This window comes from Festucalex cinctus, chromosome 5 (assembly GCF_051991245.1).
Source record: "Festucalex cinctus isolate MCC-2025b chromosome 5, RoL_Fcin_1.0, whole genome shotgun sequence".
In the NCBI taxonomy this organism is placed as follows: Eukaryota; Metazoa; Chordata; class Actinopteri; order Syngnathiformes; family Syngnathidae; genus Festucalex; species Festucalex cinctus.
Window position 1 is genome coordinate 13,381,553 of NC_135415.1, and position 23,454 is coordinate 13,405,006.

At 40.4% G+C, this 23,454-nt stretch overlaps 2 protein-coding genes across 3 annotated transcripts; one reads left to right on the forward strand and one right to left on the reverse strand.

The window, feature by feature from the left end:
• Window positions 1–1,849: 1,849 nt before the first annotated feature.
• Window positions 1,850–18,625, reverse strand: snx2 (sorting nexin 2). Its single transcript, XM_077521757.1, has 14 exons — window positions 18,277–18,625; window positions 16,356–16,431; window positions 14,598–14,758; window positions 14,449–14,515; window positions 14,164–14,355; window positions 13,928–14,006; window positions 11,745–11,820; window positions 9,805–9,918; window positions 9,612–9,705; window positions 9,295–9,500; window positions 8,873–9,016; window positions 4,673–4,753; window positions 4,494–4,565; window positions 1,850–3,614 (listed from the first exon to the last, which is right to left on the reverse strand). Exons 1-14 carry the CDS (start codon window positions 18,376–18,378, stop codon window positions 3,564–3,566), a joined length of 1,515 nt encoding a protein of 504 aa, XP_077377883.1. The 5' UTR covers window positions 18,379–18,625; the 3' UTR covers window positions 1,850–3,563.
• rnf214 (ring finger protein 214) lies at window positions 18,043–22,665 on the forward strand. 2 transcript variants are annotated; one of them, XM_077521765.1, is made up of 6 exons: window positions 18,043–18,385; window positions 19,202–19,449; window positions 19,710–19,843; window positions 20,051–20,279; window positions 21,704–21,901; window positions 21,990–22,665. In XM_077521765.1, exons 1-6 carry the CDS (start codon window positions 18,355–18,357, stop codon window positions 22,554–22,556), a joined length of 1,407 nt encoding a protein of 468 aa, XP_077377891.1. In that variant the 5' UTR covers window positions 18,043–18,354; the 3' UTR covers window positions 22,557–22,665. The 2 variants fall into 2 exon arrangements, with proteins under 2 accessions (XP_077377891.1, XP_077377890.1); XM_077521764.1 differs by lacking the exon at window positions 18,043–18,385 and adding an exon at window positions 18,452–18,823.
• Window positions 22,666–23,454: the final 789 nt, after the last annotated feature.

Here is a 23,454-nt window from a genome sequence, read left to right on the forward strand (position 1 = left end):
AATAGCTGTGAAAACTGAGTAATCGTGAAGACAAGAATCGCGGAATCACTGAAGGACCTTTAAATATCTTCGAACCTAAGTTCACTAAAGTACTCGGCGCTCGCAACTTGAAGTACACTGTAAGACTAGAACCTGAAGGACACTTAAGGACCTTTGAACCCGAGGGCATTTAAAAACCTTAGAAAAACGGAAGTGCTCTTAAACAACACAGAAGCCAAAGGAGACTTAAATAATCCAAAAGTAATGAAAAGACTCGTACCTCTGGACACGTAAAGACATTACTAGCACCTGAAGTAAACAAGACTCGCACTTCAGAAAATGAAACCTGGACTCCTCTAGGTACCATACAACAGTACTGTCAGAAACTGTCAGATGCTTAAAAGACGAGTAACCTTGAAGGACTTTTAGTACGCAAAGGACACTTAAAGACCTGAAGACCATCTTCAGACTCAAAGTAAACCTTTTAGTAGAAGAAGATGAAGTACCTTACCTAAGACGTAAGAACCTTAAGTCATCCTAGGAGAGTTAGCACAGTACACCCTAAAGACCTCTTAGTCCTTTAGAACCTAAAGGACATTAAAAGACCTTAGACCCCCCCAGTACCCTTAAAAACCTTAGAAAAAGGAAGTACTCTTAAACAACTCAGAAGCCGAAGGAGACTTGAGTAATCCAAACGTAAACTAAAGACTTGTACCTCAGGACACTTAAAGACATTACTACAACCTGAAGTAAACAAGACTAGGCAACCTCAGAAAATGAAACCTGGACTCCTCTAGGTACCTTAGAACAGTACTGTCAGAAACTGTCAGATGCGTAAAAGACGAGTAGGACTGACTCGAAGTAAACCATTTAGTAGAAAATGAAGTACCTTACCGAAGACGTAAGAACCATAGGTAGTCTTAGGACTATAATGGTATGGTACACCAAAAGACCTCATCTTAGTCCTTTAGAACCTAAAGGACATTGAAAGACCTTAACCCCCCCACAAGTACTCTTGAAGACCAGTATCTTAGAACCAAAAGCACTCGCTACGACAGGAAAAGTTTAAAGCCAAAGTACCAAAAAAAAAGTAAATTAAAGCGTTCATGTTCTCACTAAACGCACACACACACGCACGTCGTGCATGACAAACTGGTCCAATTTCATCGTGGTGGTCTTCTGAGATTTGTCTCCCCCCCCTTTTCTTTTTTAGCTCATGTCAGATGTGGATCGGGTGGAGAAGGGGGCAGACGGGGTGGTGGTCTTTGGGGGGGTACAGTGTATGTGAGAGTGTGTGTTTGGCGTTGGGGAGGGAGGGGGGCACAGGAGGTGGCTGGGGGGGGGGGGGGGGGGGTTGGGGTTCCCCTAGTGACAGAGCAGAAATAATTAAAGTTTTCTGTGTTGTTTCTTATCAGCTGCTGGGGGCTCTTGATCATTTAGTTGGGTGAAAGGGAGGGGGGAGGGGTTGTGTGCTACATCAGCTGATATGATAAACAAACGGAACAAGGTCACAACAACACCGACATCATCATCATCATCATCATCATCATCTTCCTCATCATCATGGCCATTATCTGCCGCCGGACGCTTACTCAACAAAAAAGTGAGAACATGAAAATGGGGCGCGCGCGTAAGCAGGGCCAAGATTACAACACAAGGCGGGAAGACGATAGCGGCGGACGTTCCGTACGCAGGCATTAGCGCAAAGACGTAAGTGGGGCTAGCTTGGAGCGACCATGATAGCATTTTTGTTTTTTAATCCGAAAAATCATCAACCGAAAATGTTAGCAAAGTATGAAGCTGCTAATGAAACAAACAAACGTCATCTTAGAACGTATCTACAAATATTAGACATTGAAATGAGTTCAAATCAAGTGACGAGGATACATTCTTTATTTTCTTCACATGTAAATGTCATTTGACAGCAAAGATACAAAATATGAAAAAGTTCATCATTGGCAACAATAAAGACAAAATGTCCAAATCAAGTCAAATTAAGGAGAAAAAAAAGGGAACTTAAGACGAAGTGGTGAAAATCCATTGAAATGTTATCATTACAAATCTGCTCTTCAATCGTTACATATTTTGTATCAGGGTCACACTAGCAAGTTGCTAGTTAGCATAGCATTCCAGTGGTTTAACAAGTTGAGGCGTCTTCATCATGTTACAAACATTATTCCCGGTTACCAACAATACAGGATGGCTGTTCTCGTTTCACATTTCGGCAATAATAAATTAGCATTTTGCTGATTAGCTTACCTGCTGCTGAAAAAAAGAAAACGACATCTCACTATCCCACTCGATTAGCGTGTTGCGCTAATTCAAAGAGATAGAAGAAAAGTTGCTAGAAGCAAACAGGCTAGCATAGAGAGACCTTACATTGGCTTAGGCAAATTCCACCTGAATAAACTGCTACAAGCTAATTAGCGCTCCATTAGCCACCTAAGCACGTTGAATAATAAATACATGTAACATGATTTATCGTAGTTGCGAGCTAACTAACGAAGCATTAAAGTGAGTAATGATGATATATTTAAAAAAAAACAAAAAAAAAAACATTCTGATCTGTTCATCAGTTAGTGACGTTTTGGAAAACTAGTCGACGGCTTTCTCGTTTCATGTTTTGGTGACAACTAATTAGCTTGGTACGCTTAGCTGCTCTCAAAAGTAAAATATTTCTTGATTAGCATGTGAAGCTTATACTAGTCAACTTGACATTGACAATTTAAAATTGCTGTGGTACTATAAGCAATGGACCTAGCGCAAATAGGCTAGAATCTTTCCAGCCGCGAGCTAGTTAGTGCTTAGTTAACTAGCTTGAACGTTAGCAGGTTTTTTTTTTTTTTTTTAAATAACTAGTTCTCAAATCAAGGAACATTATGACAAAGAAAATTATCACAAAATTAAGATAAGGTGGTGAAAAACAATTTTAGAATATTGAAATGTTCTTTCACGCTAGCTAGCTTAGTTAGCCTAACATTTGAGTGGTTAATGTAAGTGGAAAAAAAATAAAATGTCAAGGCTGCACCACATTTTTATGAACATTCTTCTGGTTTCACATTTTGGTGGAAATAAATTAGCATTTTGTTGATTAAGTTAGCTGCTCCCAAAAGACAGAAATATGCTACTTCTACAATTCTGCATTGTCGCTAGTGTTAGCATTTAGTTAGACATCTCATGAAAACCTCTAAAATAAATATGGGGTAATTAATTAATTGTAAACAAAAAGAAGCATTGTAAGATTAGTGTGATCACTTCAGTAATTAGAGAGCAAAGACGGCCTTACTTTGAACCTTTTCACGTGGTCGTTGTTTAACACAACAGGAAAGTTTGGCGAAAAAAGAAAAATTGACAAAGATTCTGAACTCACGAAAACAGAAAAAATGGATGTTGTCGTTCAAGTGTCAGAAAGGGGGAGAAAGAATCAGCGCCCCGGTCAGGTGAAAAAGAAGAAGAAGAAGAAGAAGAAGAAGAAGAAGAAGAAGAAAAAGAGGAGGAGGCATAAGAGTTCCGACAGTGTTTGATGAGCATGTTAACTCCCGGTTAGCATGGAAACAAGGAGGCCAGGTGCATTGTGGGTGGTCTTATGAGATGGCCTTGGCCTCTGGTAAGAACGCTTCCCAGTACTTTATCAGCTGTTCACAAACACAGATATAAATATTATTATTATTATTATTATTATTATTATACACTTTTATAAGAATAATATACTTGTATATGACATAAAACGGTAAAAAAAATATAAATGCAAAATAAATAATTGAAATATATTTTAGGTAAATATATAATGGTATATGTTATCTGTTGTGCTTCCTGATATTTATCATTCATTTATATTACACAGTAATACCTCGTTCATCGTAGGGGTTATATTCCAGACCAGGTATTCGGTGAAAACCGCAAAGTAGCGACCAAGCATTTATTGTATTAATTACAGTATATATATTTAAAAGCTTCCTATACATGAGATTTTTAAATATTTCATAGATATTTTAAGAAATAATACTGTAAAAAAAACATGTTTGAATCTATAATTACAGCTGAGGTGCAGTGACAGAGTTGAAATATTTTGTAAATATGACAACAGTAAAAATGTGTCAATACAATGTGGGCAAAAATTAATAAAAGATGCTTCAATACATTTTTTTTTTTATTATAAACTGAAATACTCCCCTTTGAAGATATTCGTACAAGTTGAATGCGCAAGTATAAAAGTGTACTAAATCATGTTTAAATATATGTAATAAAATTGTAAGTTTAATAAAATTGTATCTGTAGATACAAAAATGCAATGAAAATTTTCAAATATTCTATAGACAAAAATAGACTAAAACATGTTGGCATATATTTTTGATATAAAAGGGTAGTTGTTTTTTTTTATTCTGATTTTTGTAGAAATAAGTTAATGAATTCTTTTGTAAAATATGTTTATATACAAAAGTATAAGCTATTTAATATGTAAAAAAAAAGTGCAATTCAATATATTCAAATATTTAAGTATACAGTTGTGTTACCTGCTGTTGCGTGAGCGCGAGGGCTTCCAAGTATTTGGTGATAATGCTCTTGAAGTCATTGACGCGATCCTTCTGCGATGATGCAAACGACGACAAGGTTGGTTACCAAAAAAAAAAAAAAAAAAAAAAAAACGGCAAAGTGGGAGTAGCCCAGGCGGCCATGTCTGCTGGTGGCTTACCTCGAAGCGACTCACTTCCCGGCGGATGACTCTGGAAATCTGCTCAAAGTCTCGCTCTCCCTGCTGCACTTTGCCCTCCAACTGCAACACAGGAACGTTAGCGCCGTTAGCATTGTTAGCATTACTAGAACCAAGAACCTTAACTCGCCCTTAAGGCCAGCGATTCTCAAACGGTGGTATTAATACCGCTGAGTGAGACGCCGACTCCCTCCGGTGGTACAAGAAGGAATCACTGCTTAAGCACAGTTTTTAGTTGTATTTAACTTGTTAGTACAAAACACAGGTGTGCTAGTGAGCTTTTCTACTTCGATGAGACACCTTTATTGGACAGGTGTGCCTTTGGCTGCGGACATTTTGTTATTTTTCTGATTTATTCAATAATTAAAAAAAATGTCAATGGACAGCATGTGATCTCTTATTTAGTATTTGGAAAATGATGTGAAGAAGCGCATGCATGTAATAATTGTCGGTTGTCATGTGTCATACACAAAAAACTATCTTTACTCAGGGCAAAAATACAACTATTATAAAATAAATATGAATAGAGCAAAACGCGTATTCTGAGTTTCAACAGCAGAATTGTCAAATGTTTTGTTGTTAATGTTCCAGTAAACACAAAAAAACTTCTTGAAGTAAAACATAGAAATAACCTCGACAATACTTTTCATATATAAAATATTATAAATAAGAATAATGTTATGAACAATACATAATTTGTTTCACTATCAAACTCAGAAATGTTTCTCTTTTTCCAAACAGCAGCAAGTAATGAAAATGAGGCAAAAGATCAAATTATCATTTAAAAAAAAGAAGGTACTGATAAAAATTGAATTGTAAAAGTGATTAAAATATAACATTTAATATGACAAATATGAAAATGTAATTTACAAAAGAACAACATGATATAAAAAAATGATAAAAATAGCATTAAAGTATGAAATTATGATTAAAAATATGACATGAGATTTTCAAAAATATGATGGAAATAATAGTATAATTATGAAAATGTCATTTAAAAACATGACAGATGACAGCAAATGACAAATAAGAGAAAAATATGTTGACATGATAGAAAAATAAGGCAAATATGATGGAGATAAGAAATGTAGATAATATACAATAAATACTAAAATGTGACTTTAAAATGATAACAATGAGACAGAAATATGATACTGGTAACAAAAATAGGATGAAAATTGATTTAAAAACATGATGAAAATAAGATCAAAAGAGGCAATGTGATAAAAAATAAAAAATATGATGAAACTCTGAAATGATGACAATTTGATTAAACATGCTGTAAATGAGACCAAAAAATTATTAAAATTGAGAACATGATGCAAATGCGATCAGAAAATGATGAAAAAGAGAAAAACTATGCTCAACATAAGAGGCTCATGTGGGCGGAGCTTAGAGTCCTACCTCTTCAATTTCCTGGTGCAGCGAGGCATGATGGGGGAAAAAAAATTCCAGCAAATTAAAAAAAATAAAATAAAAATCATTATCAGTGCCTCAAAAATTGCTGAAAGTAAAAAATAATGAATAATGTTTTTCTTCATTGGGTCACAATGAGGACAGCTGCAAATTCGATCATACTGTTTTGTTTTGGGGCTTTTTTTTTTTTTAAGAGAAAGAGGAGAAGATGTAATTTTCATGCATGGCCCCCAGGGGGCATTGTGGCTGCAGACACAAACTTAAAAATATGAATATTACCACATTGTTAGCCTAAAAGCATAATAGCCAAAGTCATTTTGAGTTTACTGTCAGAGTATCAATTAAAATAAAATAGCAATGTACCTGATAAAAAAATTTTTTGTCCCCTCATGTCCGTGTCAGAGGCAAAATGTAAAAAAAAAAAAAGGATAAGAAAATTAAGTCTTTATATTAGTACATTTGTTCACTTTTAGTTTTTTCAATAATGTAAAAATGTATTTTACATTTCTCACTCTTCTTATTTTTATTATGTAATGTTATTTTTCACATAACAAGGTGGTCAATTAGCCCATCACAACTCACGACATTTGTTTTTTTTAATGAGTGTGCGTGTGCAGTTGCGCGAGGCGTGTCTGTGCGTAGTAAATAAAGGCTTGTTGTAACTCTACTGACAAACGTTGACTTTTGACAGCAAACACCATCAAAAGCTCCCCCCCCAGCGGCTCCTCCACTAACAGCGGACCCCCGACAGCGTGTGCGTGTGCACGCTTTCTGACAGACGGCTCGCAGGCCGAATTTGTGGGCTGACGGGCTAATAAAAGTATTTTTTCTTCTTCTTCGCTTGGTAAAATTCCTCAGCCGCAAAAACAAAAACTTTTCACTTGAGTGAGTAGCAAAGGTGCGTTTCTTTCATTCCACTGGACGTGCCAGTCCGTGCGACGTGCGAGTCTGGGAGGGGCGGGGCTAGTGCTCCCGCTATGTTGTTGTTGTTGTTTTGTTTTTTTAACACACAGACAATGAAGTCAGCACTATCGGTACTTGGCGGATGAAAAAATGTCAATGCATGAAGTAGTTTTGCCTCTTTGATGTTGCTAGTGCTACGTCTTTAGTGCAACACGTTCTAACAATATGATGAGCTACTTTGGCCTCTGATATAAAATATTCCAACAATCGTGTTACTTCTTAACTCACTCATACCGCCTCTTTGTTGTCACTAGCATTACCTCTTTGATGCATGAAGTTAATGCGATAATAGTGGTACCTCTTGGATGTTACATGTTCAAACCTCTTTGACCTTATCAAACAAGGTTGAGAGCTAGTGCTACCTTTTTTATGCATGTTACCTCACTGATGTTGCGTCTCACCCCTTTGATGTGGCATGTCAACAGTCCTAAGCTAGCGTCGCCTTTGACACTAGTGTTACCTTTCTAACGGTGATGCGATTCAGGTAGTGTTACCTCTTTGATGTCACATTTCCAGCTCGTCAAAGAGTAGCTCATCTTTGATGTAACATGTTTAACAATGTGATAAAGCTAGTGTTACCTCTTTGATCGCAAACGTGTTACCTCGATGCTACATGTTCAAACCTCTTTGACCTTATCAAACAAGGTTGAGAGCTAGCGCTACTTTTTTGATGCAACATGTAACAATGTGAAAAGCTACCTCGATGCGTCTCACCCCTTTGATGTGGCATGTTCTAACAGTCATAAGCTAGCCTCGCCTTTGTGACACCAGTGTTACCTCTTTGATGTAAAATATTCTAATGGTATGTTAACTTAGCCTGTTTGATGTAAAACATACCGATGTGATGAGCTAGTGTTACCTCTTTGATGCCACATTTCCATGTGATAAGTGTCACCTCTTTGATGTTACATGTTTTTTTCACAGTGTGAAGCGCGAGTGTTGGATGTTGCTAATGCTACCTCCTTGATGTTACAATGTGATGAGCTACTGTTACTAGTGTCATTTTTAAAAATAACTTAGTTATATGACAATGTAATAAGTTCGTTAGAGCATGTGATGAGTTAGCGTGAACTCTTTAGTGTCACATTTCCATGTGGTAAGTGTTACCTCTTTGATGTTATGTTATAACAATGTTATGAGCTCGTGTTTTCTCTCTGATGTAAAACGTTTTAACAATGTAATAAGCTAGTGTTACCTCTTTGATGCTACATGTTTTTCCAGTGTGAAGCACTAGTGTTGCCTCTTGGATGTTGCTAATGTTACCTCTTTAACGTTACAATGTGATGAGCTACTGTTACTAGTGTTGTTCCGATACTTGTATCGGCAGAGGTGTCGATACTGCATTAAAACAGTGGTATCGGTATCGGTGAGTACTCACAAGTAACATGCCGATACCATTAATTCCAACGCTAATATAGGATTTTGGATGCAGCATCTTGTGTCTTGCTCGTGCACGACATTCACTGGTATGTGACATGTACACTGCATGTCATATCCTATTGGCCCTTGAATGCTCTGAACCAATGGCAGGACAGCTTTTCCGTGTTGAGGAAAAAAAATTAACTTAAGCATCGGTATGGTATCGGTATCGGCCGATACTGCAAAGCTGGGTATCGGTATCGGTATCGGGAGCCAAAAAAACGGTATCGGAACAACACTAACTGTTACTAGTGTCGTTTTTAAAAACAGCTTAGTTACCGGTATATGACAATGTAATAAGTTAGTTAGATCATGTGCTGAGTTAGCGCACGAACAACACGACGCATTTATGTTGCCTCTTTGACACCATGTGCTCCTTCTCACCTCTTTGATGTCTTCTTTGGCCTGCTGCAATTTGTCAGGCTTGTTTGAAAACTGCAGTTTGACTTCCGCCTCTCGTTTCTTCTGCAGGAGCAGCTGAGTGTCCTGCCACTTCTGCCAGGTCTTCACGCGCTGCTCAAACACGCCCTGCACACGCAACATGCGTCACATCGTCAGACACGGATCATACTTGGCATGCAGCGAACCAACCGCCTGCTACGGCGCGCTCCATCGTTCCCGCATTAAAGCGACCGTCATGTTTCAATGTTTTTGACATTTTGAGCTGTCAGTGCAGTACTACATTTGTGCCATAACGTGCTAGGAAAGCAGTGAGCTCGACTGGAAAAGACGAAGGAGGGGGCGGGGGTGGGTTGTTCAATTAACACCAAGAAGAAGCGGACGCCGCGTGTCATTGACCGGCGCACCTTGACGGCAGCGAGGAGGCGCACGTAGTCGCCGAGCAGCTCGGCCAGCAGGTAGAAGTCGGCGTTGGCCTGCTGCTGGTACTGCTGCTCCAGCTTCTCCTCCACCTCGGCCAGCTGGGACAAGGCTCGCGACAGCGCCGTGTGGTCCTCGCTGTTGCCCAACATGGCCGCCGACTTGGCGAACTGCGCCGTGTTCTGGGACAACTCTGGCCCGCGTGCGCGCGCACACACAAACACACGCAATGAGCCGACGACAAGACATTCCGCACTATTCATGATGTCATCGATCCCGCTCGTGCATCCGCATACTTGCGTACCTTTCCTGTGACACACAAGCGACTCGACGCTGGCGTGAAGTTTCCTCAGTTGGATGTCGAGATTGTCAAAATGTTGTTGCTTCTCCTCGAACCACTGACACGCAAAACACAAACACGCATGAAGTGAAGCCGTCCATCACAGTTAACAAGGTTACCCCCCCCCCCCAACCCCCCCCCCCCCCGGGCAACTCACGGCATCCGACTCGTTCATCTTGATGGTCATCTTGTTGACGGCGTCGGCCGCCTTGTTGACCATCCGGAGGAGGCCCGCGCTGCTCAGAGCTTGCGTGTTGACGGCCCGCGGCAACTGCAACGCATAAAACAGACCAAAAAAAAAAAGTCAGCAAAGACCCCTTTTCCCCCTGGTGTTGCTATTCAGCATGAAAGGTAGCAAGGGGTGATGAAGAAAACAGGAGAGAAGGAATAATAGCGGAAAGCCAAGGCAGAGACGTACTGATTAGGGATCGGCGAGTACAGATACTAAGTAGCGGGTACTCATGGAGGCCGTCGATACTAGCCTGTGATCAGTGATAATTTCGGCGCCGAAAAATTGTCGTCATAATTTGCGTCAAGAATTTTTTTTTTTCCAGACAAAAATGAAACGAAAACTGAAAGAGAAGACATTCATCAGATCATCAGATAAAAACGATGACTAAAATTGACAATTTCGTCAATGACAAAAAAAAAAAAATGGAAACAACAGTGACGAAAATTCACATAATCCAATCAATTTAGGTGAAAATTAAAGTTTAATGTTATTGTCAGTTCAACATGTTTCACTCAAACAATTAATAAGAGACACAGTTGTATTAAATGTGTCTTGTGTGTTAAACTACAGTTACAAATAGGTTTGTTATCATTTTCTGTATAAAAGTTAAAATGTATGCTGAAGGAAAATATCGACTAAACTGTCAATTTAGTCAACTAAAATTGCTCTTGAAAATGTTTTGAATTAATTTTAGTTAAAAGACGACAACAAACTAAATTAAAATGTTTTGTCAAAATTAACACTGCCTCCGATACATGAGACCAAAAAATATATATAATTTGGCATTGATTACGTCGTGTAATCATTTCAAGTTTCAAACGTTGGCTTTAATAATTTGCCAGATGTATTTTACGTACGTCACACCATATTAACATTATCTATTTTTCTGTGTCTTTGTGTTAATCTGAACAGTCACAACAAATTCAGATTTTCGCTGGGTTCGTGTGAAAGGTGCAGGTGGTATAAATTCCATCTCGACCTCGGGTGTATTTTATGTCATGCCAGATGCTGGGTCATCTAATTATCCAACTGCCAAGGTTATTTTAATTAACTAAAACTAACAAAAAAACTAAAACTAAAATTCAAAAACCAATTTCGTTAACAAAATACAATAAAAACAAAAATATTTTAAAAAAAACAAAAACTAACTGAAACTTCATTTTATGTTTATCTGAGCTCTGTGTTAAAGGCGGATAAATTCCGTCTCTTCTGTTGCGTCTCCGTGTGGCCAGCTAAAAGCATACAGCTGACGCTAAGCTAATGCGGTGGCGTGACGGCGCCCCCCGATGGAAGAAGCTGGCGTCGTGCCGGACTGTTTGATGACACAAAATGACTTGTGACGTTTGTTTCTCCTCCGTTTAATTAGCCGACCGCCGCCGCCTGGCGTTAGACACAATCGCTTTGTCGCCTTCTCGCCCTCCCCCTCGTTAATTCCCGTCATTCCGCACCGCCTCCCCTCAAAGCGATTGGAACGTCGTCCGCCTTCCAGATTCAATCCGAGCGCCGCCAGTTGAGAGCTCATTTTTCTTCATTTCGCAAAAAGTTTACTTTCGCACGTGGTGGTGGTCGCACCCCCCCAAAAAAAAGCCATTTAAGCGGAGGCGGGGTCTCGGGGGTCCTTGTTGAGGCTAAATGAAGGGAGGAGAGGGGGCGGGGGGTGTTAGGGACCACGGGGTGCTTTTCATTTATAGCCCCCCTCCTGGTTGTGTTTCATTAAGTGGGCCGGACGGGACGCCGCGCTCACTCAAGCGTCCCACAATTCATCTGTTAAGTCGCTGACAGACGGCCATTTATTTTCTAGGCCACGCCCCCACACACACGCCAGCCCCACTCCCAGAGGGTGTTTGAGATGTTTGTTTGTTTACCTCGGGACTCTCCAGGAATTGCACCAGGTCGGGATCCTTGAGCAGGACGGGATGCTGCACCGTGCGCATCAGGTACCTGCGCCGCCACATCAAAGAGGTTGTTCAGAGCATGTGATGTGCGGTGGTAACTCATCAGGTGAACAACGTGATATCAAAGAGATAATGAGGTGAGAACGTGACCTCGAAGAGGTCAACACAAATACGTCACATTAGGAAAATGTGAAATCAAAGAGGGCAACAATTGTTCATCAAATTAGGGATAGAGCGATTATCGGTTGGGCCGGTTATCGGCGCCGATATTCAGCATTTTGACGAATATCGACATCGGCCATTCTGAAGAATCATACGGTCAATAATAGAGCCATTTAAAAAAAAAAAAAGAAAAAAAAAGGTGTTCAGGGGCGGAAAAAAAATAGGGAACTAATTATTTCTATTTTGATAGATACATTGTTAGAAATTAAAACTAGAAAAGGAAATTTTTAATACTTGAGATATTTTGAAATTTAAAAACAACTTTACTGTATCAAATAAGAGGGAGATATTAAGTTTTTATTTCACTTTTGAAAACATGCTAACTAGTTTGTTAGATTTGTCAAAAAATAAAGATGTCTATTGACTAAGATTATTTTTTCCAATATTTTATAAACCCTAAATGTTGTTCAACAAACATCCATCCATCCATCCATTTTTTTGACCGCTTAATCCTCGCAAGGGTCACGGGGGGTGCTGGCGCCGATCTCAGCTGGCTCTGGGCAGTAGGCAGGGGACGTTCAACAAACAAATGCTTACAAATTATAAAAAAATAAATAAATACATTTTTAAAAAGCTGGAGTTTGCATTTTTTTTACACCAATATTTTACTTTTCCGCAAATAAAACAAATGTGTGTTTCTGTTAAAGGGATTATGAAACTGTGGAACAATTATGAAACTGAAGTGAAAAAAACGTGAATCAATTACTATATTTAAAAAAAAAAAAAAAGAGGTTACCAGTAAATAAGATAATGTTACAAAAATATGTAAATCAGGTATAAATGTAAATACATTCGTGTGCCCATGTACTGTAAGTTTGTGTGTGTAAATATATATATATATATATATATATATAAGTATTATTATTATTACAAAAACAGCCATCAGGTGGCAGCAGAGTATAAGAGATCAATCAGGGCCATGTTGCAAAAAGCTCTTTTCTCCACTGTTTTAAACAAATATTAAGATGATGAAACTTAGCTATATTCTAGGGGTGTTAAAAAAAAATCGATTCGGCGATATATCGCGATACTACATCGCACGATTCTCGAATCGGTTCAATAAAAAAAAAATCTTTTTTTTTTTTTTTTTTTTTTTTTTTTAAAGAGCTCAGAATTGTTCATTCGGTAGTCTTACCGATTCAACGTCTTATCATCATTGCCTTTTTTTTTTGTGTGTGTGTGTGTGAATCGATTTTTAAACTTCCATTTTTAATGGAAAAATATTCAACAAAACGTCTGACTTCGGGTTAGGATTCACACCTTGAGCATGGAAGAATGTTATATGAACGGAACATTAAGCCTTAATATTTTATTTTAATGCTGTTCAAATATGAAACAGATTACAACCTCTATAAGACTGAAATTTCAGATAAATAAATAATACATTTTCATATAAATGTTACACTCTACAAGCTTACTGATTAGTATTTTCTAAATTTGAATGAAAAAAAATCGCAACAATCGACTTATAAATTTGTATCTGGATTAATCGGTATCGAATCGAATCGTGACCTGTGAATCGTGATACGAATCGAATCGTCAGGTACTAGGCAATTCACACCCCTACTATATTCTAATGCTAATTGCTGCAAAATGTAAACAGATAAAATGTACGTTTTTTCCCTGATGAAAGAAGAGACTCTTATCTTGTTTTGGTAGGTTCCATGTTTTATAGCAATAGAACACAATATTCTGTGGGCCTTACAAAATCAGTCAAAACCCAGTAAAACAGCCGGGAGCAAAGGGTTTGCTGCAGTGAAAATGTCTGTGAGTGAATGAGTTAATAATCGTTAGCGATATTGGCCCTGGTGAAAAAAACAAAAAACATATCGGCCTATCTTTACATCAAATAGTTCCGAATGTGAAATCAACGATAACACTCGTTCATCACATTAAGAACACTTGACATCAAAGAGGTGACATCATCGTACCTCTCCAAGGCCAACCGTCTCTTCTCCACAAACTCATTTGACGACTGGTCCTCCTTCCCGACCTTCACCTTGGTCATTCCTACATACAACACATTACAATTTGCCTAAATCATCTCCTCATGATGCAAACGATTCAATTTTTTTTTGTGTTTCCTAAAAAAATCCTGAGAAAAATGACTTTATTTTAAGAAGGCGTCGATATATGTCAACGTGTTTGTGCCACCATAGGAACGTACCCACGATGCTCTTCTCGGGCGCCGGGGGCACGATGTAGCCCACGTGCATGTATTTGGACGCCAGCTTGCCGTGAAGGCCCAGGAAGTCGCTAAAGCGGCGCTTGACCGAGAACTCGGGGAGCCGGAACAGCGCCGCCGCCGCCGGCACTTTGGTGGTAACCTTGTAGGCCATGTACGCGTTCATGCCGTCGCCTGGCAAACGGCACAAAAAACGCGGTCATTTGACGGCGAGAAATGGCGGCCATGGAGTTAAGGAACGTCGGGTGAAGACGAGGAAGGACTCACCAACTTTCTCGGGGTCCGACACGGAGATGAGAACGTCCAACGTGTCGCTGGACTCTTCTTCTTCTAGCTGAACAAAATGGATACGGCAACATACGGCGACACGACAACAGCGCACGTGTCCGCTCGTTTTGTTGTTTGCGGATGTTTACCTCGTCAAAGGAGGAGTGTGTAAACATGTCATCGTGGGCGTGTCCCAAGCGTGGCGCGATGATGGAGATGGGCGGCGTGATGGGGGTGATGGCGGGCGACGGGCCGTCCGACAGCAGCACGTCTCTCTCCGGACTGTCCAGCGAAACTTCCTCTGTGGCTTCTATGACGCGCACACCAAGGTTAATATTAGGGATGTAACGATAATGGCAATATCACGATATCATGATATTAAAACTGCCACAACATATATATCGTCGTCATGTCTCCATATTAAAAGTAGCACATCTGTTAAGAAAAAAGGTTGATTTCCCTTTCTGCAATTCTAGCACCCTCTGGTGGCTAGTTTTTTAGTGCAGTTTAATTTTCATTAGGAATGTTTTGGCCCTTCTATGTTTAAAATCTATGCTAATCATTAGATGATCGTCGTAATATGCTTGTGTAGCGAGTCAATATGTGGAGGAACTCAATGTGTGCATGCATAAGAAGTTCTACCACTGTCTGGTGGCTAATTTTTTTAGTGCAGTTTAATTTTCACAAGGCATGTTTTGGCCCTTCTATGTTTAAAATCCACATTAATGGTCATATGAAGGGGAACGCAATATGCTTGTGGAGCGAGTCAATATGTGGAGGAACTCAATATGTGCGCACATAAGCAAGTAAGTGTCTCAATATTAAGTGTTATTAGAGGTTGTAGGTTGTTTATATGCAATGCTGTAATGTACAAAAGAACAAGATATACATATTTTTTTTTAATATGACCTCTTTTTTTTTTTTTTTTACAATAATGTAACCTTTTTGTGTATTGTCAACCTCCCCACAATATCATGATAATTATCGTATTGTCACCTTCACATCGTGATATCGTATCGTGACGTTTGGATATCGTTACAAACCTAGTTATATAGTTTTTTGCTGTAGTTATAGTTAGTCTTGTAAACATAATATGTAGTTTCAGTTAGGTTTCATTTTTTGAAAAAGCATTTTCATTTTTATTTTATTTCGTTAACGGAATTGTTTTTTGAATTTTAGTTTTAGTTGTTTCATTAGTTGTAGTTAACTAAAATAACCTTGGCGCGCACACAGTGTTGGAAATATTTTTTATCCACTAGTGTCCGCTAGCGAGTCGGCCATTTTGTAGTGCTGTTTGAATGTGGCAAGCGGGCGCCCTCTTGTGGTATAGAAAGGTATAACTGAATTAAATGTTGAAATTGTGCATGATACGGTATAGAGTACATGTAGTTATTATAGTTCCGTTATATTTAAGTTTTATAGTAAAAAAATATGTGCATTTTATCTTTTAGAACCATTTGTTTTCATTCATTTATTTACGCTTAGATTTTATGTACGGTAAGTCTGGCACTGCGATCCCCTCACATGTGGGCAAGGAGAGCCACATTCGCCCATGCACTTTAAGCCATTTATTGAATGGCAAATACAAAATGAATACACTTGCAAAAGCAACTCCATCTCCAGGCAGTATTTACTAGGCCACGCCCCTTTCATTTTGATTTCAACTCACAAATAATACAGTACATACATTCTGATTTACTGTCTTATATTTTGTTTGAATATTTGTATGCAATAGAGTGATATTTTTTATCATTTAATAAAAACAACAAAAAAATGGCAGTTATTTTTTGGGGGGAACTAGAACAAATTTATTTCAATGGGGAATATTGATTTGATATACAAATAAATAGCGCAGGCTTGGTCACAGAATTAACTTTTATGACGTCGTCGAGTGAGCGCTTGCTTACCCGCCAACAGGTCGTCTGCGTCATCGTCAAAGTCCTGCTTGGGCCCGTTGGACCTCCCGCTGCTTTGGTCACCTTCCTGAAGTGGGACAGACAGACTGTAAGTGACACAGAGAAACGAGCTCGACACGTGGTAAGACGCTCATCCAAAGCACCGGAGGCGTGTCTTGACGTTACATTAACTGTCACACGGCGGTTAGTGTCTTTCAATATTGACAGAAGTGAGGTGCCGACGTGTCTTTTCGCATGCAAACGCTTCCTTTGATGTCACTTTGGCAGGCAAGGTCGGTTCGAAACGTAACAAGAAAGGGAAGACCAGTTTATCATGGAGGATAAGATCCAAACAGGGAGAGACCAAATAAAAACAACTTTTCTTTGTAGTTTTAGTCTTTCCTCATGCAAATGTAGCTATACACAACAAAATGATCAAACAATAACTGGTAGCTTAATGCTAACATATAATGGCAAAGGTCATAGACGGCTAACAGATATTAGCATATATCGGTATTACGGTAATTTTAAACAACCGCTTCTTTTATACAGCCAAAGCAGGATCACATACAAACGGAGCATACCACAAATCATATATTTAGAAAGCAAAAGGCTAAACCAAATCATGTCTGAGCTTAATGCTAACATAATTATGCAAAACAACATTGGCATTTGGCACATAAATGAAGAAAATTGAATATTTAAACAGCAAAATGGTCTGCTAGCTTAACGCTAACAGTAAATATTCAGTGAAATGCACATGACTCAAGTACGTTTGATTTGTTTTTCTTTTTAAACTAAAGCATATATACCAAATAGATTGCATAATAAAAGATTGATTAAAAGATACTCAAGTAAAAAGTATGTTTCACAAAACCATTTATCTTAAATAACTCCTACTTTACCCATACAGAGTGGCAAGACATACAGAGAGCATACAAAAACACTCACAGGTATAAATGCTCTGTTGGAAGAACAACCATTACTAGTTAGGGACCTTCTTCGCCTCTTCTGTTGTGGCATAACATGGCATGGCATAACACTCGAGGCGTGCAACATTTTATTCAAACTTTCATGAATACTGCACAAACAAATAAAAAAAAAAACAATGATTTAAAAATGTTTGAGATAGTAAAAGTTCCCCACATGAACGACACATTTCACTTGATTGTGTCGCTGACCGTTCAAGAGAAGAAAATGACAACCAGGAGCTTCCTTGACTCCTGACTCAGCACAAACACACAAAACAGGAAGACAAACATGAGCAGGAAAGAATTTCAACTGCTGACTGGGCAAAAACGTGAAACAAAGGAGTGAACTTGTCAATCCAAACCAGTGTTTCACAATCTTTATTGATCAAAGAAAGATGTCACAAAAAGTGGACAAAAAGGTTAATGGTGTACTTTCTGTCATCTAGTAGAACTTAAGCACATGTTAATTCTTCTACCTGTCAATATACTTCACTGGCATTGATCGATAAACAAAGATACAGTATTTTTGTACTAGTCAAGTGAAATTGGATTTCTCATCATGAGACACCTGATGACCTCTGAACTTTGGCAGACTAGTCAGTCAAATTGATCCAAACTACCAAATCAACAAGGAAAAAAAATCCTAAAACGTCTTCCCCCAATGTCGGTACCTGCGTGACTGTCACCTGACGCACGGCCACTGATATGCGCGCGCACCTCATCTGTCCTGCTTTTTCGCGTCAAAACAGGACATCCTCGGCGGCTTCCGTAGACACATTAAAGTCACGTTATATTATTTGATTATAAACCGTTTTAGAAACAGCTTTATTTGTTGACACACAGTCGTATTATACCAAAGGAGCTAATGAAGAAATTGTTTTAGAGGTCCCCCTCCTCCGTCCGCGTGCTAGCTTGACAACACAAGTCCAGCCCCAGCCCCTCTCCAATCCCCGACTCCTCACCTCGCGAGGGCCGACTGCCAGCTCCTGGAACAGGTCCTCAGCGTTCTCCACCTCCTGGAAGTCGCTGTAGTTCGGCGGATGGTCCCTGGCTGTGCTCGCCATTGCCTGTGTACGTGGTTTCTGCGGGGTTTTGCTTTGATCTAACTAACGTTGAACTCACAATGACGGCTAACGGCTACAGCCAGGAGCTAACCTCCGCGGCGGTGTAACTGACAAGCAGGATGGGCGGGGCGGAGGAGTCATGTGGGGTGCCCGGCGTAGTCATGTGACAGGAAGTGACTTGGGTTAGTCGGGAAGCGGAATAGCAAACAGGCATACGTTTTCAATGCGACTTCTTTGACAAACTTACCCAACATTAAACGTAAAAACGTTTTTTGTTTTTTTAAAGAACCGATCAGTCCGGGTTGTTATAGTTAATTAGCAGCGTGAGGAAAACAATTCCATTCGGTCCAAGAAAGCGAAAGGTCGTTTTGGTGTCGCGCTGTTAGCATGAAGGCTAAGAAGCTGATGTTCGAAAACACAAACTTCGAGAACGAAACCACGGCAGGTAAAGTGCGTGTTCATGTCAATAGGTCTCTATCAAAATTTTTGCACGGAAAAGTATTGCATACCAAACTAAATTAAGTTTCACTTAATTAAAACGTAATAAGTTAGGCAAAACAAAACGAAGCAATTCCTTCCGGTTCAGGTCACTGGCGTAGTGTTATGTAGGTATTATTTATTATTGTTGTTGTTATTATTATTATTGCAGTATTGTAGAAAAACAGTGTTGTTATCTACCTACTAACTTGTATTTATATAAGACACAACGAGGACTGAGTCGCCAGTCACCTGAACTGGAACTTATGCTTTAACATAAGGATGCAAGGCAGTTTCCAGACTGGACATGACTGTCTAAATGCAAACACACGCTCTCTCGCGACAGACACCATCAGCCATGACAAGTCTGTGCAGACAGATGTCATGGCGCCGGATGCCGTCACCACCGCCGACGCCGGCGTCAACGTGGAAGCGGACTGGGAGGAGCAGCTGGGAACCATGTTGGAGTGTGGCGACGCACTAGCGGAGGAGCATAACAACCTGGTCAAGCAGCGGCAACGCGAGTATGTTGAGCGACAAAAGAAGACAGCTGAGATGCAAAAGAAGAAGGCTGATACCATCCGCCAGCATCAGGTCAACGGCTAACATTAAACGATGCACCAGTTAAAATGCTAATGCTACCTCCAGTTCAATACTGGGTTCCAAATCCATGCAGACTTGAATGCTAACATGCTGTAAACTGGGCGTCTCTAATTAAATGCTACATGCAATTGTACGAACACATAACTGAACAAGATAAATGCTATATACGAGTCACTGGCTATGTGCTAACAGTAGCTAAATACTATGAGTCATAAACATGCTAAAACAAGCTAAAAACTTTGTTGGTGCAGGTTCTGCTGGACAAGATGGACACGCTGCGAGTGAAGCTGCAACTCAACAACTCCAAAAGCACACGCAAGAACTTCCTGTCCAAGAAGATGGAAGTCTGTGCCGAGAAAAGCCGCGCAGAGGACGAAAGAAACAAGTACGTGCTAAACTTACGGGCTACTTCCTCCTGAATGCGAACAAAAGATTGTGGGTCAACTGGTTAAATGATAAACACATACTAAAATGAGGAGTGACTACTGCCTAGTTATGTGCGAAATGCTAGCATAACTGGGAACCACTGGGTTAACAGGATGCTGGCTAAATAGCTGCTAGCTGCTAAAATGATAGCCTTTGCTGCCCACAGACTAACCAAGGAGCTGCAGGAGAGCGCCGATAAGCTATCGGAGCTGACGCGTGAGCAGGATGAGGACCAGCGAACCAGCCAGCAGGAGATGGACGCTCTGAAGGAAGAGCTGGACAGAGTAAGGCAGGAGGCCAAAGACGCCGAGAACCTCGCTTTGCAAGACCAATTCAGTGCTGTGGAGGCGCAGCGAGATGTCGCCATGGAGCGCATAAAGGCCTGGCTCGAAGAGGTACTGGGAGACCATCACGGGCTAAATGCTAACATGGGCAAGATACTGGCAGTCATTGGCCAAATGCTACATGCCAACATACGCTTAATACTGGGCGTCAGTGGCTAAATGTTACATGCTAACATACATTTAACACAACTAGACAGTGGCTAAATGCTAACATACGCGTAACAATGGGAGTCAGTGGCTAAATGCTACATGCTAGCATACGCTTAACACTGGGAGTCAGTAGTTAAATGCTACATGCTAGCATACGCTTAACACTGGGAGTCAGTGGCTAAATGCTACATGCTAACATACGCTTTACACAAAGAGTCAGTGGTTAAGTGCTACATGTTAACATAACATTTAACATAACTAGACAGTGGCTAAATGCTACATGCTAACATACGCTTATCATTGGGAGTCAGTGGCTAAATGCTATATGCTAACATTACATTTAACACAACTAGACAGTGGCTAAATGCTACATGCTAGCATACGCTTAACACTGGGAGTCAGTAGTTAAATGCTACATGCTAACATACGCTTAACAGTGGGAGTCAGTGGCTAAATGCTACATGTTAACATAACATATGCTTAACACTAGGAGTCAGTGGTTAAATGCTACACGCTAACATTAAATTTAACACAACTAGACAGTGGCTAAATGCTACATGCTAACATAACATATGCTTAACACTAGGAGTCAGTGGTTAAATGCTACACGCTAACATTAAATTTAACACAACTAGACAGTGGCTAAATGCTACATGCTAACATACGCTTAACATTGGGAGTCAGTGGCTAAATGCTACATGCTAACATTACATTTAACACAACTAGATAGTGGGTAAATGCTACATGCTAACATAACATACGCTTAACACTAGGAGTCAGTGGTTAAATGCTACACGCTAACATAACATTTAATACAACTAGAGAGTGGCTAAATGCTACATGCGAACATAACATTTAACACAACTAGACAGTGGCTAAATGCTACATGCTAACAAACGCTTAACACTGGGAATCAGTGGCTATATGCTACATGCTAACATACATTTAACACAACTAGACAGTGGCTAAATGCTACATGCTAACATACGCTTAACACTATCAATCAATCAATCAAACTTTATTTATATAGTAGGAGTCAGTGGCTAAATGCTACATGCTAACATAACATTTAAGATAACTAGACAGTGGCTAAATGCTACATGCTAACACGCTTAACACTGGGAATCAGTGCCTAAATGCTACATGCTAACATACATTTAACACTGGGAGTCAGTGGCTAAATGCTACATGCTAACACACTAAACACTGGGAGTCAGTGGCTACATGCTAACATACGCTTAACACTGGGATTCAGTGGCTAAATGCTACATGCTAACATACATTTAACACAACTAGACAGTGGCTAAATGCTACATGTGTTCCAGGTGTCTGAGTACGTGTTGTCACTGCGGCCCGCCCATCCCCAGGAGAGGGCTAGCTGGGCGACCAAGGAGGCAGCGGTGAGAAGGAACCAGGCAGAGCTGGAGAAGCGATTCGAGGAGGTCCTGGCACACTTGCAGGAAGGACACGAGTTGGAGTCCCTGCCACGTATCAACGTCCCTGCGCTGCCCTACATACCCACGGTACCACCACGCACACCTCACCAACTGCAGCCAATCGAGATAATACGCTACAAGCTTTTGATGGTTTTTATTTTTTCCACCCCTCCAGGCCGAGCTGAAGTTCAGACAGACGATGAAATCACTAAATCCGATGCTGCCACCCCAGAGAGCACCCCTGTATCGCATGCCTCCGCCCCCACAGCGCTACTACGCTCCGCCCTCTATATACCTGCAGCGCCACCCGCCGCCCCATGCCAGATCGACCCCGCCTCTCAGCTACTCACCGCCGCCACCACCCGCCCAGCCGGCCGTTCCGACCCCGCCGGCCGCCGCCTCTTCCGGCCCCCTGGACAAGGTCCTGGACAAGCTGGGGGTGCGCTTCCCACAATGCACCAGGGCGCAGCTGACGCAGCTGCTGCAGCAAGTGAAAAGCGCCCGCGGAACCCTGGCGGGCATGTCGGTGGAGCAGGTTGGCGATCAGGTGGGCCTGGCACTGGCACGGGGTGATGTGCACAGGCCGCCGCCGCCGCCTAAACTGTGCCTGATGTGCCAGATGGGCGTGGACGCCGAAAGCCGCCACCCCTTCCCCTGCGCCCACGCCATCCACAGTGACTGCATCCGGGTCTGGATCCAGTCCAGCGGCAACAACTCGTGCCCCTTCTGTCCCACTCGCTGAGCGCGCTAATGCTAGTTGGCATAGCATCGAAATATTACTTGACAGAAGATGAATTTTATTTGTATTTTGTGTATTAAAGTTCAAAATTAAAATCATTTTCAGCTGACAATGTCTTTGTGCTGGTTTCATAGATAAGCTAGCATTAGTTTATGCTGTTATGGGGTTGGCTGTTACTACCATTTCACTTGCATGGTGTCCAAATGTGGAGCTTATGTTAGCATTTCGCTAGCGTGGGTAGATCTTAACGTCATTCTGCTATGGCTCTATGTGACTGGAAAGTAAACGCTAATTTTCAATGTTTTATTTATTTGTATTTTTTTACAAGTAATTCTAAATTTGAAGATTATGTTTCTCGAATTTTTTTTCCTCTCAAAACATGCATCGCAGGTGCTGATGTGTGACACCATGCGCCAACATTTATTTAGCTCCCAAGTGTTTAGCCTTTTGTTAGCATTATCAGGCACTCTCACTTAATGTTAGCATTTAGGATAGCCTGTGTGCCCAATGTTAAATTTCTATTAACTTTTAGCTTGTGTGGCTGACATGTTTTTCTTTTGTTAGCATCTATTATCTACCCTATGTCATTACAAGTGTTAAAACTTGTTTTAGCATTTAGCTTGTGGCTCCCAGATATTTAGCTTATGTTAACATTTTAGCAGGGAAACCCAGTGTTTTATATTCATACCAATATGGCCCACTTTTAACTTATCTTTGCATTTAGCCAGGGACTCCCAATGTTAAGATTATCTTTGCATTTAGCCACAGACTCCACTCCCATTGTGTAGCCAATATTAGCATTTTGCCAAACGTTTTCATGTTTGATTTGTGTTGCTAAACATTCGCACCGTACGCTAACATAGCCACAAAAATTCATTTAAAAAAATATGTAGCCCTTCTG

Coding starts and splice junctions, on each gene's coding strand:
- snx2 (XM_077521757.1), bottom strand. CDS start 18,378: ATGGCGAGCACAGCCAGGGACCATCCGCCGAACTACAGCGACTTCCAG. Junction 14,356..14,448: donor GTCGGACCCCGAGAAAGTTG/GTGAGTCCTTCC, acceptor GCCGTTTGCCAG/GCGACGGCATGAACGCGTAC. Junction 9,919..11,744: donor AATTCCTGGAGAGTCCCGAG/GTAAACAAACAA, acceptor TATGCGTTGCAG/TTGCCGCGGGCCGTCAACAC.
- rnf214 (XM_077521764.1), top strand. CDS start 18,766: ATGAAGGCTAAGAAGCTGATGTTCGAAAACACAAACTTCGAGAACGAA. Junction 19,450..19,709: donor ATACCATCCGCCAGCATCAG/GTCAACGGCTAA, acceptor TTGTTGGTGCAG/GTTCTGCTGGACAAGATGGA. Junction 20,280..21,703: donor TAAAGGCCTGGCTCGAAGAG/GTACTGGGAGAC, acceptor CATGTGTTCCAG/GTGTCTGAGTACGTGTTGTC.